This window comes from Hyposmocoma kahamanoa, unplaced genomic scaffold (genome assembly GCF_003589595.1).
Source record: "Hyposmocoma kahamanoa isolate Upper Pololo Valley unplaced genomic scaffold, ASM358959v1 88, whole genome shotgun sequence".
NCBI lineage: Eukaryota > Metazoa > Arthropoda > Insecta > Lepidoptera > Cosmopterigidae > Hyposmocoma > Hyposmocoma kahamanoa.
In genome coordinates this window covers 8,518,050-8,534,252 of record NW_020654466.1, presented here as the reverse complement: position 1 = coordinate 8,534,252, position 16,203 = coordinate 8,518,050, and the positions used below count along the sequence as shown (strand labels likewise).

General features: G+C 35.9%; 1 protein-coding gene across 2 annotated transcripts in view; it reads right to left on the bottom strand.

The window, feature by feature from the left end:
• LOC113235851 overlaps nt 1–16,203 on the bottom strand; it is a 272,302-nt gene that overhangs the window by 135,207 nt on the left and 120,892 nt on the right. For both annotated transcript variants that reach the window (XM_026471774.1, XM_026471773.1), the window contains exons 2-3: nt 13,578–13,688; nt 390–522 (exon numbers count right to left, since the gene is read on the bottom strand). In XM_026471774.1, the coding sequence (XP_026327559.1) occupies nt 390–522; nt 13,578–13,688 (244 nt within the window). The remainder of the gene's footprint in view (nt 1–389; nt 523–13,577; nt 13,689–16,203) is intronic.

Sequence of the window (16,203 nt, the reverse complement as noted above, 5' to 3'; positions counted from 1 at the left end):
CTTGTAGCACCTACACCTTGTAGCACCTACACCTTGTAGCACCTACACCTTGTAACACCTACTCGTGTAGCACTCTCGTTGATAAATTAATGACTTTTTATAACATGCTTGAGGCAATGTTTAGCTACTATGAATAACTCGAAAATAGTGTTATTTTTCTGACGCCTTTCATTTTCAATTAAACGACATTACAAAATAATAGTTCTAAGCTCTCATTTAATTAGTTATCTAGAATATCATTCTCGAATTATATAGTCTAGGCCCAATGACCTTTAATAATTATTTCTACTATTTATAATTGATGTTCTACTGTTTGACTCTAAAAGAAAATAAGCACAGACAGGAATGAAACAGAGAAAAGCTGAAAAACATTCGCACACGTATCTTACCTCGCGTCGGAAGGTTTATATGTGACATCATACTTCTCCACCAAGTCCGCCGTGGTGGACCACGAAACTCGTACCGTGGTTGGATTTAGGAACGTCACTGTTATATTTTCTGGGACACCTGGGCCCATTGAACCTGTAATTAAAATAGTAGATGAAAATTTGTAAGGAAACACTATAATCTATACGCAACTCGATAGCTGACACTGACTAACAAAACCAGGTCTATGTATTACAGACTCTACGCTAACTATAAGGGTTCGATACTAAGTTAGTTAAGAAGCCACCATGTGAGGCAAAAATTACAATGCTCGCTTGCTTACAGGCTTTGTAGAAGCAATCATTCGTTAAGAGATAACTTAAACATTGAAATAAATTAATACATAAATTTCGTAAATCCGTTCCATTATATAGATATCATAGTTGGCTAAAGTTGGAAAGTGAAATTTCGTAATAATAATATATCGAAATGTTTACTTAAAAATCACGTCATAATTGTTATTAAGGTGCTTAACACTAAAGGCCTGCTACATAACTAAACAAAACAAAATCATTTAATTGCAAAATGTCATTACTTTTGCATCGCTTATAGCATAAACCAGTCAAAGCAAAATTGTTCTTATTTTTTTCATTTTTCAGTCGTTACTTACTATATACGTGCGGCGCACTATAAGTATCCGGAATGAATAAGAAAATAATCTCAGTACAGAATACTAAAAAAACCGACCTCAAAAGTACGTGGAATTACATATAACACCTAGTTTCATTGAAATCGCTTACCGGAAAGTGCGCAAGCCCGGATTCATCTCCTAGTTCGCCACTATACGGGACTTGACACAGGAGATAATAAAAATCGGTTCTCACTACTCAAAGTATATAGAAGAGAGAAAAATACCTTGAATTAAAAAATAACAAAATCAACTATTGAAATAATTGCTTATTATACTAAAATTTAGGCGCTATTTATAAAAATGAATCTTCATGCGTGAACAGCCACCCTTACAAGTGGATGATTTTCTTCAAAATTTAATGGGACCGCTATGGAGGTGGGTACCTCTTTACTTTACTTTCCAACAAAAAAGAATCATGAAAATTGGTTCACAAATACCGGAGTTATCGCGTAACATACATACAACAAAAACAGTCGAATTGCGAACCTCTTCCTTCTATTGAAGTCGGTTAAAAATACTATACATGGTCAGAAATTAATTTATTGTTTCTCAAAATATACTCTGTTAACGTCAATGCACTTTTTCATACGAATGAACCAATTTTGAAAACATTTATGCCACTCCTCCATGACAATCTCTGAAACATATTTTTCATATTGTTCGACAGCAGGTTCAGGTGATGAAAATCGTCGACCGCGTAATCGGTTCTTAATTTTTGAAAATAAATAAAAGTTACAAGGTGCCAGGTCGGGACTGTACTGGCTCATAAGGTCAACGTTGTTCACCTTCAAAAATTCATTTGTCTGTCTGGCCGTGTGAAGTTCTCACAGGCATTATCATGGTGCAAGATGATACGGCGTTTACGGTTATTTCACGGAGTTTGTCAATAACTTCCGGCAAACAAATGGTCGTGTACCAATCACTATTTATGATGCAACGATTCTCCAAAGCAATGGTAGCCACGTGTCCAGTTTTATTAAAAAAAGAAGCAATCATCCGCTTAGAGGCACTTCGCGCGCGCGTCACTTTGGTCGGCTCATCTCGAAATTTATACTCTCGATTGCTGTTTTGTTTAGGGATCGTAACTATAAATCCATGTTTCGTCACATGTTATTATATCCCACACCAAATTTTACGCCCATTCGTTGAATCTGGTAAACATGGCATTGCAACAAGTGACGCGATCCGTTTTTTTGAGCCTCAGTCAAATTGTGTGGGATTCACCGAAAACACAGCTTTTTCACACCCAAATGTTTATGTACAATACATTTTGATTATATGTACAATACACATTGACTCATGCCTATGCCTAAAGACGCCCGATTCTCATGGTATGTCACATGTCTGTCTGTTTTGGTCATAAGGCACACAGCATCGATGTTTTTGTTGTTTCATCACGATATTCGTCACTGAGATTCAAAAGACCATGTTTTAATTCTGCAAACTAGCTATAAATAGTCGTCTTGCATGGTGCTTCATCGCCAAAAGCAGTTTGAAGCCTTCCTCGCCTGAGCTGTTAAATTACACTTAGGCTTGATTCATATCGCGTAGACGCTACGCGACGCGGCGCGGGCTGCGTTCAAGCGAGCAATGCAACATAAATTTTATCCTCAACAAAATAAGGCAATATTTCATTAAACAAACTGCTGCAGAGAGCTGCGGTAGACGCACTTTATAAAATGCAATATACTATAGAACATATTCTCCACTAAATAAAGTATACATTTCTTCAAACAACAAAAACAAAAAAGTAAAGCCGCGCTGCATCGCCTACGGTACGTAACGGTTAGCGACCGTAGGTGACATCGCGCGGCGCCGCTGACGCGGCGCGGGGCTGCATTAAACCGAGCAATGCAATATTATAATAAACTTTATTCTCAACAAAATAAGGCACCATTTCATTAAACAAATACATGAAAACGAAGCTCCTTCAAGGGGCGGCGGGCTGCAAAGAGGTGTGGTGGGCGCACTTTATAAAATGCAATATACTATAGAACATATTCTTTATTTTAATAAAGTATACATTACATACAACCCAGAACAAATTAGCCAAAACCACTTTAGCAAAGTTCATTTTCGAAATTGGTTCTACCGGGAATCGAACTCGGAACATACGACTACGAAGTTCGCTCCGCGGTACTACCCAAAATACCTAGGCGGCCAAAAACACTTTAAGAAAGTACATTTCCGTAATTGCTTAAACACGACTACAGTAGAGGCGGCAGCAAGCGGCAGCGGAAGACGTCTAGCTACGCCAGGCGCACTTTATAATATGCATTATATTATAATATAGAACATATTATCTACTAAATAAAGTATATATTGCTTCTATCAAAAGAGAAAAGCCGCGCTGCGTCGGCGACGGCAGGCGACAGTCGGCGGCGCAGGGCGACGCAGCGCTGCTTTTTGCTTTGCTTTCAAAGAAATGTCGACTTTGTTTAGTAAATATGAAATTCTATACTACATTGCATCTACCTCGCAATATGCCTTTCAAAAAAATATACCTTATTGTTGAGAAGCTAAGTTACACTTTGCATTGCTGGAGGCGGAACAAGTCGCCGACGCTTAGTGACTTCGCGCTGCGTCGCCGACCGTTACCTGCCGTAGGCGACGTAGCGCGGGTTTACTCTTTTGTTTTTTGTTGTTTGTTTTGTTGTTTGTTGTTTGTTGTTTTTATTGTATAAATTGAAATTCAAACACCGTTTTTTGACACAGTATTTCACCAACCGTGAAACCAGCAAGATCCATTAATTATGTCATTATAAAACGTCACCACGTTGTATTACCACATCGTAAAAGTTACGAACATATGTCTTTTCTGTACCCAATATGAAAAAATTGTTATCAACACCGCCATGACATGAATGGCTGGATATCTGATCGTAATTCTTCTGAGAATTACTGTAGGTAGTAGTTATAATCGTATTATAATTGGAATTGGTAATTTTAAGTAAATATTCATAGATAAATTACTAAGTTCCATAAAAATATTCAAAACTGCACTCGAGGCAGAGTGACTCTGATGAAATTATCTACGTAACTAGGAAGAACAATTTAAATAAAATAGTTCAATGTAGACAATTTCTAAGAACACCAGAGTAATGAAACTCAGAAACACTACCCATACTACTCAGAACATAATCAATTTACAAAATTTCGATATCTACGAGTAAATTGGTCGTACCGACAATCGAACCTGGGATGTCATCACTCGTAGTGCCACTCACGTGGCCACCAAGTTCGTAAAATTTTATTGTTATTGGTTCGTATCACATCTAACTATCATAATACTTGCCGCTAGGCCTTGGAGTTCATTAATAAGTAATAAATAAGGTTTTTCATTTCCATCATTTTTAAAAACAGTAGAGCTCCAGGTAGCAACCTCACCTATTTCTGCCGCCAAGCAGTAATGTTAGCATTACTGCATCCCCGTTTTCAAGGGTAGGTTGCTGATGAAGTTACAGGCACATGGGACTTATTAACTTATGTTCCAGGATGACGGGCGCAGTAGCAATACCCCTCAGATCTTTGCGATTTATGGCTATGAGCAACACTGCAACTGTAAAAGCATGTTATGTGATTTTGTACTAAGTTATTTAGTTATTTACAAATATGCTAGAAAAATGTAATCTAAATTATTAAAAATTTCCACACCACATAACTATTTTACCCTAGCGGTAGAGCGTGAGACTACGCGTTCGCGCGTGCGTACTATACATACAGAGCTGTCTTGAGTCAATCTCATTAAAGTTTCAAATGCAGCTATTGCGACGGCAATCCGATCAGTCTAGGTCACGAGATTCCAACACGATCCCACGGGAGTTAACTAAAATTGGATCTAGACGAGTGCCTAGGGGGACACCGCATATAGCGACACAGAAACGATTTAAGCCGGTCAAAAAAGTTTCGTCTATTATTAGCTTTATTTTTACAGCGAAAAAGTTTTTATTGCATGGATATAATTTTAGTAGCAGATTTTTTTTTTGTGAAAGAGTTCGTCCAGGGTAGTACTGCCACCTTACCTATTTCCGCCGCCAAGCAGTAATTTAAGCATTACTGTGTTCCTATTTTGAAGATAAGGGTGCTGGTGAAATTACAGGCACGTGGGACTTGTCAATGTCTCTGAGTGATGGGCGCAGTGGCAGTGCCCCTCGGATCTACGCAATTTAAAGCTCTGAGTGACACTGCAACTGTTATGGATAGGCGTGTAGCTTACCATCAGGCGCACGACTTGTTCGTCCCATCCCATTGTCACATAACTGAAAGGGCGCTGGCTCAGCATATGCTTAAGGTCCCTAAAGCGCTGATTTTCAGTCAGATCCAAAGAGGGGAACTCAATATAGAAGTTATTTGTAATAAAAATGTAAGGTAAACTTCTAGGAGTGAAATTGAAATATAAATGTAATAAAGTGTGAACAGTCCATCTAAATCGGCTTTTGATTGTTGAATAGTACAGAATTTTGTTTTCTGGCTGGGTTCTTATGGTGCGTTTATACAGGGTCGACTGCACCCTATGACAACCTACTTTGTCTTGCACAAGGAGTAGTCGATTCGCTGTTTATATCGAGTCGATTGCTGACTTCGCCGAAATCAACAAGTCGATGCAGCATGTCGTACCCGGGCCTCAGCACGCGATGGATGCGGCCGCTGACACGTTGAAATTCGTTTGCTCGACTGTCGCTTGCCGAAGGCGACGAGTTGCCTGACAGTAGGGAAGCGAGATTGCGATTGATTTCAATATTCAACTCATTAGTAAATACCATCGAGTATATAACCAGAAATAGAGACGAAATAAGGGTCATCCATCCCTGGCAACTCATCAGGTAAATGGGCCTTATATCACTTTTAAATGTCAACTTTCGTTTGCACTGAAATCACAATAGAAAGCTGAAATAGTACAGCGCCAATAACTTACCTGTCTGTACGTCTCCGTACATTCCAAAAATATTCTGTATTTATTGTAATAAAGATAATTCGGTGGAGTTGGTAAAACAGCAAAACATCTTATTACAAAACAAACGGAATCACATTTAATCGGTAATTAAATATGAAATATATAATTTTCCAATGTTCGTCAATTATAGCAAAGCTCAAGTCAAACTGACAGATTTGAAGTGAAACAATTGACGACACTCGTCAATTGTTTCGAATTCGGGCTGGCCAATCGGAGCGCAGTTGTCACCATAATGATATGGCAGATTAGTTTCAAACAAATTAAATGACATTTCGTCACTATTTTTGGTTATATACTCGATGATAAATACTAATCCTGTCATTCGAATGACAAATTAGTGTCCTCCCTGTAACAAAAAGCACGCTTTGCAAGCTTTGACCACAGCACTTATGTAACGGCAATCAGAATTTATAACAGACTCCCGATTGATTAAGAACACATGCTCAGGCGTGGACGGGACGAGCCCGCAGTTCATCCAACCTGTCACGCCCCGTCCACGTCAAGGGCACGGCCCTGATGTGTGTGGATAGTCTTTAGATGGTAATCAATTCAAGGATAATCTAAAGAAATGGATAATTGACAATGTTTTCTATAATCTAAGTGAATTTTATAGTGACATCAAATGTTTGACAAATGTGCAGCATGTTTAATTTAATTATATATTATTTTGCGGACGTTTCAATTTATAGTATATCTTAATTGAATTTTAATGACTGTAATTTTAATGATTGTACACCTGACTTGGGTAAGAATTGTGAATCAAATGTACGCATGCATATGTAACACCTTAATCTACCAGTTCATACAATAAATGTTTCTTCTCATTTCTACAAATTTTTGTGTTCGAATGATCTGATTACATCTAATTCATATTAATCCATAGATTCTATAGAGTACAACGATTATCGTGATCACCTAGCCCTTTCTTACATACAGTAAATACACTAAATGACGTGACGGGGACAAGGATATTTTGATATGGACATAGTGAATGATGTGATGGAGTTCCGACATAATCGTCATCATTCGACTCCTGCACCCGACCGAATGGCCAGGGCACTCGAGTCAAATGATCGTGCTTGAATTTAACTTAGGCGAATGATTTGCCCATTGAAATATGTTAGTAACATTCAAAGTCACGCATCGTTTGTTACAGTGTATAACACCTAGTCGACAAACTACGATCATGAAACGACTCTAAACGTTTGCGTTCTATAGTATGAATAATAATTAGATGTCCAAAATGTAAGCAATGGGGATACCAAAAGAAAATAATACATTTTAAATGGTATTCTCCTATTTTTGACGATAATAAAAAGTTTGAACTCTTTCCAAGCTATATAATCTGATAAAACTGAGAACAATTCACATTTAACAATATATATTTTTACTTAATTACATTTAATACACCAATTATAATAAACTATTGTGTTACGACCTTAAGGGGGCAAATAATTTTACACTTAACACTATCGGGAACAATAACATTTTAAGTGCCGCCATTTTGTCGTGTCATAATAGATGTTATTCGTTTCGTTTCTCAAATTCGAATGTTTTCTTGTCGCTGTAGTTCGTTTATTAAATTATTGTAATGTTTATTAAACTTTTGTTAAAGTTTTTGTTTATTGTTAAAATTTTGTAATGGATAATTAAAATTGTAAAATATTAGAGCCTACTACTTTTCCAATTCTGTTAAAAATAAAAGGGTTGGCACACCTGCATTCACATTTTGATCATGACATTTCTTTGTTTACATTATCGTCGCCGTACTTTCTCAAACTCGTATCTTCAAACACAAAGTTACTGAAATGCAAAACATGCTTTGTACATACAAATTTTGCAAGCTGATTTCACATCACATTTCGTTCATATTCACACACTGGCTTTTTACCTATTCTTAAAGTAATGCATCCAAATTAACACCCTTGATAAGAAAAAAACAAGTAGAAAGTTTTACCAACTCCTGAATAATCGCTATTTATAAGATACGAGTTTGAGAAAGTAAAGCATCGTTATGGACATATAATTATCACTCAAATTATAGTGTAAATGCACCATTACTGAATACAAAAAATCCTTTAGAGATTGCCAAGTGGCAAGTAACAAGTCGATTTATAAGTATAAATCGACTTGTTACCAAGATTTTTTTTTCTACTTCTATAACAGTATTTTTGTGCGCACTGACTTGTCAAAATAATGCCATGCCATGTATTTGAATTGTTTCATTTCTTTTTATATTTATTATCAATATAAAAACAATTATCGGCTAAAAATATGCACAAAGAATAACAGTGTACAGTTACAGTAACAATGTGTCTTTATAATCGGAACATGATGAGAACAAAATAACGCGAAAAAACGTTTTATGGATATAATTTAAATACATTCGAAAAGAAATGGCCACCAATATAACATAAGGTATAAAATGAAGTTACCATAAACATGTTCCCAAGGAATTACAATCTGTCTTTTCCCAATCCTATTATCTACTGCTGAAATCATAGAAATTGCTCTTAGTTGTTGCTTACTTATTGCTTCATTTAAACATTAATATTTGATTGAATAATTAATTAGATAAGTATCTGATTATTATATTAAATGTATTTTTCTACAGCATTGTTATAGTAAGATAGGTGTTAATTGATATTAGCGAGAGCTCGAAATTGCAGTAAGCGACAAAAAACAAATTATAAAGGAGAGGGGTTTTTTTGATAATTATACATGTAAATAGACAGGGCGCGCTACAAGTTTCCGGAACTGGCCACTTACATAAACAATATTTAAAAAGTAATTACAACATTTTAAAATGTAACTCTTTGGCTGTAGAATACAGTTTGTTTCATCTGACTGTCACTTGTTTTTACGTTGTGGCGTTATTTTAGACATTTGATGGTTTGCAGAATACAAACGCGGTCGTGTGAATCTCAGTGACGAATTTCGTGATGGTCGCCCGTCCACTGCTGTGAACAACAAAAACATCGATGCTGTGCGACGTATGATCAAAACAGACAGAGATTCGAGACATGATATTCGGGCATCTTTAGGCATAAGTATGAGTCAAATACAATCAATACTACACAAATATTTGGGTGTGGAAAAGCTGTGCTCTCGGTGGATCCCACACAATTTGACTGAGGCTCAAAAAACGGATCGCGTCACTTGGTGCAATGCCATGTTTACCAGATTCAACGAAGGGGCGTAAAATTCGGAATGGGACATAGTAGCAGGTGACGAAACATGGATTTATAGTTACGATCCCTAAACAAAACAGCAATCGAGCGTATGGGTCTTTCGAGATGTGTCGAAACCAATCAAAGTGGCGCGCGTGCAAAACGCCTCTAAGCGGATGATTGCTTCTTTTTTAATAAAACTGGACCCGTGGCTACTGTTGCTTTGTAGAATCGTTGTACCGTGAATAGTGATTGGTACACGACCACTTGTTTGCAGAAATTATTGACAAACTCCATAAAAATAACCGTAAACGCCATATCATCTTGCACCACGATAATGCCACTTCTCACACGGTCAGATGATACAAATGAGTTTGTGAAGGTGAACAACGTTGACCTTGTGAGCCATCACGCGTACAGTCCTAACCTGGCACCTTGTGACTTTTGTTCATTTCCAAAAATCAAGAACCAGTTACGCGGTCAACGATTTTTATCATCGGAAGACTGCTGTCGAAGTGTATGAAAAATATGTTTCAGAGATTGTCACGTGTTCCTTCGTATGAAAAAGTGCATTAACACTAACGGAGAATATTTAGAGAAATAATAAATTAATTTCTGACCATTTATAGCATTTTTTTCTTATTCATTCCGGAAACGTATAGTGCGCCAAACCTATGATAATAAATAGAATGTTAATATTAGAATAATGAATTTCGAGCGGCTTTCAGGCGTTTAAGGTCCCATCACAACACTTGCGATTAAAAATATGCAGCAAGGTGCAACACATTTTTTGCCACTTTTTTATAGCAAACGACAAAACAGTCGAAACTAGTGGGGCCACTTACGTTACGATTTTTTAATATTGATCAGTATCTATATTAAAAGCAATATCGGTTACACTAAAATATATAAAACAGTTGAGCTAATGATACACTTAGATTTTTCTATAAAAATTCTTTTGATGGAATTTTGGCGGAAAATGGCGACGCGTCCTTGTGCGTTATAGTTTAAAATATCATTTACAATAAAAAACGCTGTATTGATAAAAATGTCGCTTACAATAATAAGTCTGCAGTCATGACTCGACATGTAGTGGTGTGCCATTCGCATAAAAACCGCAAACACAAAATCACAAACACAGCCACAAATTCTCCTGTAAATACGCATGCTATTCCGCTCTCGCTTGTTTCGCTTCGCTTGTTCGTCCCGTCACTTAGTTATCATAAAATAAAAATAAAAAGTAAGCAAGGGTCAAAGCTATGATCCCAGTTATTGCCGCCGATTGCGCGTGATAGATTTTCGTGACAAATGTTGACGACAATAATTGTCAGTTGATTGACTTTACCATCATTTAGATATATAATACAGAATGACATATCTCAAAAACACCCAACTGCTCAAGAAGATGGTTTAAAAAACTGAGCTGTCACTGGCGTCGGTACTTTGTTGTCATATGATTGTTTTGGTCAATGGAAAGCTCAGTGCCTAATTCACAATAGAATGTAGCACATTCTAAATATGTGTGATATGTAAATATCATTATCACTATTTTGGCTTGTGTCATTATTCTTGAAAAGCAACGATATCCTAAATTTTACAAATATATAAAACAAAAAGGAGGGTTAGTGTATACTAGTGTAACGATGTCCAGAGTCATCGTACCACGATTGCGTATGACTAAGATAAACGATTCTTTTACGGGGAACTGTATATTCTGTTTTTACAATAAGATTCCGGAGCATATATTAAGATTACCTTTTCTTTAAAACTTACATTAAAAGTATTATAATGGAAAAAATCATATTAAAAATTAAAGTCTACGTAAATAAAGACATGAAAAGACGACATGACTCTAGATTCCACAAAAATTTGATTGAAAGTATATTCCATAGAATTTAAGTTTAATTCAGAAGAGCAACTAGACTTTCTAGTACGTTTTTCTCAGCACAGTGAATGAGCAATAGCTTAAAAAATAACGTTTTCAAGTCTACATTTATTTTACCTATGGATAAATGATATTTTCACTTTCACTTTGACTATATGAAATTGTCATTTTCGGGCGTTTAGTAATAACCATGTCATTTATTATGTATTTTTGCTTCAATATTAATAAAGTAACACTTTATAATACCCAATGTAAATGTATATTTTTGAACATCCCTGTTCTGACACTGGCGTGATTGGCATCAATTTGTAAGTTCATCAAAGCAAGGACTCAACAAGGAGCTTAATGGGGAGCCTTTAGAAAGTTATCGAACAAAACGTATACAACGTAATTGGATGGTGTTCCTTTAATTTAAGATATTATTTTACTTAACAGGAATTAATAATCTATAAAATTTACCCTTTTGATCGGAACCTTAAAAATACAGCACGTTTTTTTCTTAATTGGACGGTTCGATTCGAAGATGAGGCAAGAAACTTTTTAAGTCTGCATGCAGTATTACTTACCTTTAAAATTAAAATAACGTCTCTATTAAAGCAAGATTTTTATCTACAATATTTAAAGTATTTTGCCTCCGTGTCTCTTAGTCGCGGGATGCCCCATATACTGTCTTTAGTTATGGAAATACAATATATCACAATATATAATTAATAATCTCAGTACAGAGTACTAAAAAAATCGACCTCAAAAGTCATTCATCCCCTAGTTTGGCACCTTTAGCGGTGGAACATTTTCTTGAAATTTAAGTGGGTGTAATGTAAAACCACTACCAGATCAGAGGTACCTTCTTTCTAACAAAAAAACAATCATCAATTTCGGTTCACAAATGAGTTATCGCGTAACATACATACAAAAAAAAACATACAGTTGAATTGAGCCTCCTCCTTGTTTGAAGTCAGTTAAAAAGGAAAATTTTATTAAAAGTAATGTATATTTTTTCGAATCTAAATGGCACATTGTTTGATTTGTACATTTGTTTTTTTTAAACAAACTAACTTTTCGGACCCTTTACGAGTCCCATGGTAGTGGCTGACTTTCATGGTCATTGGACCTGTAAAGGGCCCGAAACGTTAATTGGTTTGAAAAAATATATTTACGCGATTTAGATCTGAACAATTGTTTAATTTTTTATGCAAAAACCTAATAACTCGTAAAAATTGAATATTTTTATTTTACATATTTAATAACATAAATTATTTCAAATATAAAGGTAACATAACCAGTCGAAAGTGTGTCGAACTAACTTATAATAGGGTGATGTAGTCGTTACATAACTCTTACATTCATACTCCGTTTTACTTTTTGGTTCACAATAAAGGCTGTCTTTGTCAAAATGTTGCGCAATCTATAGAACGTTAAATCGCGTAACAGCGTACCTTCGCTACAATAGAGTTTTAATTAATAACTGAGAGGTACATTACGGATGTTGCAATTCAAAAAATGATAAAACCCAATCAACCTGCCCGGAATTTAATCAGGTTTACCTAAAGGTTTTAACCCATTTCTGCCCAAAAACGTGGGAATACGGGATTGGTATAATTCCATTATATATTTAATAATTGAGATATTACAAATTCCTATGTAAAAAAATCTTTTTTAGATAAAAAAGAGACAACTCTATACGTTGCAATCCTATGAATTTTCACTATTAAGGATGTACATATACATATATATGCATATACATTGCAAGTGCATACAATGTAATAATGTTTTTAATGCAAGTTTTAACTGAATCGACTCAATACAAAAGGCAAATCGAATCGTCTACATCAGAAAGCAATAAATATTCTATAATTATCATTAAATTTGAACAGATCTCTATTTACAACAAGTATTTAATACTCTACTACAACTCTATTTGCAATAAATTAGTTAAGGCATTAATGGATTTTAATCCGATTTAAACCCAATTAAAAACTGCGTGCTTGCCCATCCCTGTCTAGGGGCCGCCCTAAAACTGACTTTGACAGAAAGCATCTCGCGACTGGAAGCTAATTATGAAGCTTTTAAATAACAAGCATTTTTCGGACAGATGAGAATATTAATGAACAAGGTTAGAAGATTACCTGCCTATTCTAATACAGTGTATTTTATAAATGTATTTTATAAGAGTGCAGTAACTATGTCAAACCTGTTCTCGAGAAAAACGTGGTTAAAGAAAATAATTTAAAATTTACTCTAGGCTTAAAACTACGCAAGTTACAGCGACAGGGCCATATCATATCAATAGAAAGAATGAGGAATTGTAAGGTGACACATTTATATACGTATGTTAAGCTTATGTATGATAATATTTCAAAAGTATACTTATATTTGTAATTTGTGGAAATAAATACATTTTATTATTATTATTATTATTAAGACTTGGCTGTATGGTGTAAAACCTTTTTCCTTTTCCTTTATGGAAAGAAGAAAAAAAAAATTAAAGATCATATTTGTTTTTTTACTTACCAGCGTTAACGAGTCGCAAGAGCAGCGAGAACGCAAGAGCGACGACGGCGGGTTGCGCGAGCGGCGCTCGCCGCATGTCGCGCCCACCCCACCGCTCATGCCATGCCGCTTCTGAAACAAACAATGACAAACGTTTCAAAACTACAACCGGATGGCAAATACGAATCACTTGTCAAAAAACATATAGTAATAATCGACAGAATAATGTCAAGTGAGGCAATGCCATTGTTATCCACATTGTGTTTGTTCACTTTACACGAATTGTCGTCGTATAAATAAAGACTATTTTGCCTTGTCTTTTGTCGTACACAAAAAGCAACTAAATGTTATATTAAAAATCCCAGCATAATAGAAGGGCAAAGAATTCTCGTACAAAGATCGTTGAACCTCAGCAGTTTACCGTTTCGTCTTTAATTCAACCGAGCTAAGCTTTTGTTTTGCGGATCTTATCGTCCTACATACGAGTACACTTAAATAATTTCTATTTTTATTATGATATACGATTTGTATATAGATATGTGGCGACCTTCAGGTGGAAGGTACAATAGTACCTCGAAAGATTAGGAAATATTTAACCACGCAGGTGATCCGGTCGCAAAGCAGTACTTTCCCGCCGCGTCACCTTGGATTACGAAAAGCGTGATACATTTTCAAGAAAGTATATAAAGGCTACCTTTCATAAGGTATCCTAAGTGTAGTCATAATAAATGACATTAGAAGTTATTAGATGTAGGTCCGACTGGGGAGTATGCTCTGCCGAGCATATCTGAGTCCACTTAGTGATATTTTAATTATGCGTAAATATATCTAAAAATAAGTACCGTTCATCTACTATGTGCGTCTATGCTTCAACTTCTCGTTGAGGTATAGACACACAGTTAAATGGGTTTCAAACTTATAACTCCCCTCTTTCCGTTGGCGATTACAAAAGAGATTGTTAGATAGTTTTACTTATGCCAACTATGGATTACGTGTTATAAATTCATGAATATTACCATTATAATACTTTATTTAAGATACCAAGAGTCGGGTAAACAAGACTTGGTGTTAAGCGACACGCCTGTCCATAACAGTTGCAGTGTTACTCAGAGCTTCAATCGCAAAGATTTTACGTAGGTATACTACCACTGCGCATATCACCCTGAGACATAAATTGACAAGTCTCATGTGCCTGTAATTTGTATTTGTATTGTATTTGTATTTATTTATTGTCATACGTACATAGTCAGGTGTTACAAATGTGTTACATTACGACTAGAGTGTAGTACATGACCCTAAATAGGGTACTGCAAGTCAAAATGTTGAATACAATATAAGAATGTTAATGCAACAAAACAAAAATTTTGAATAGGACTTGAGAGGCGTAACCAAATAACATAACCTCCGGTTAAAAAAACCGACCTCAAAAGTCATTCATCCCCTAGTTTGCCACCCTTGAAGTGGAATATTTTCTTGAAATTTAAATGGGACCACATTCTGAGGCACCGTCTTTCCAACAAAAAAAGAATCATCAAAATTGGTTCACAAATGGTGGAGTTATCGCATAACATACATACAAAAAGAAAACATACAGACGAATTGAGAACCTCCTCCTTTTTTTGAAGTCGGTTAAAAATGGCAAAATTTAGTATTGATATCGAAATAAATTTTAAAACTAAAGGAAAAAAGTCATGGAGAAGGTCGAAAGTATATAAGAGACCCCCCACACTAGCGTCTTTCAAGCGTTAGCGTCTTGCCAATGACACGACGGATTCGCGCGGCGGCGGCGGCGGCGGCGGCGGCGGCGGCGGCGGCGGCGGCGGCGGCGGCGACGGCGGCGACGCCATGTAAGCGCGGCGTACACCCGACGTACACTATTTAGTGGGTCCGACATTCGTCCGAAACAATTACTATCAATAAATAATACTCGACTAAATCAAAGAACGGGAATAGACCCCGCCGCCGCGCGGATATTGACAATGCGTTGATGCTCGAAAGACGCTAGTGTGGGGGGTCTCTAATTTATGTGTTAATTAATATTATGAAGTCGTCAGAAATTACATGTATACTCAACAATCAATACTTTATTGCATTCCCAATAGTTTACAATGTAGCAGGTGGACACGCTTAAATTAGAGCTTTGGGACCCTGTTGGGCACAGCAAAAACACACAGAGAGGGCAACATTTAAATTAATTATTAAGTATTTATATTTTGATTCATTGTATTCATTTGGAGTGTAATTGTTGAAATATTTATACATTATTTTATTATTTATTTACGTGCTTCTCAATTTAATAAAAGCTTTTTTAAATTTTTATTGAATTGATATTCAATCATTTTTTTGTGAAATTGCTCCACTAATCGAACACTCAGAAAAAATTCCTTCGATCGATTTATGATTAAAAAGTCGTTGAAAAACCAATTACAAAGACACGACGCAAGCACATAGAAAAATTCGTTGGGTCCGTTGATTCGTTCCGTGGCTTAGTTGGTATAGCGTCTGCCACGGTATGCAAGAAGACGTCGGTCCGAATCCGACCGGACCGAAGGAATTTTTTCTGAGTGTTCGATCTTTGTATTAATGATTACAACAAACTAGTGAAGTAATTATAAAAAAATAATTGAATATCAATTTAATAAAAATT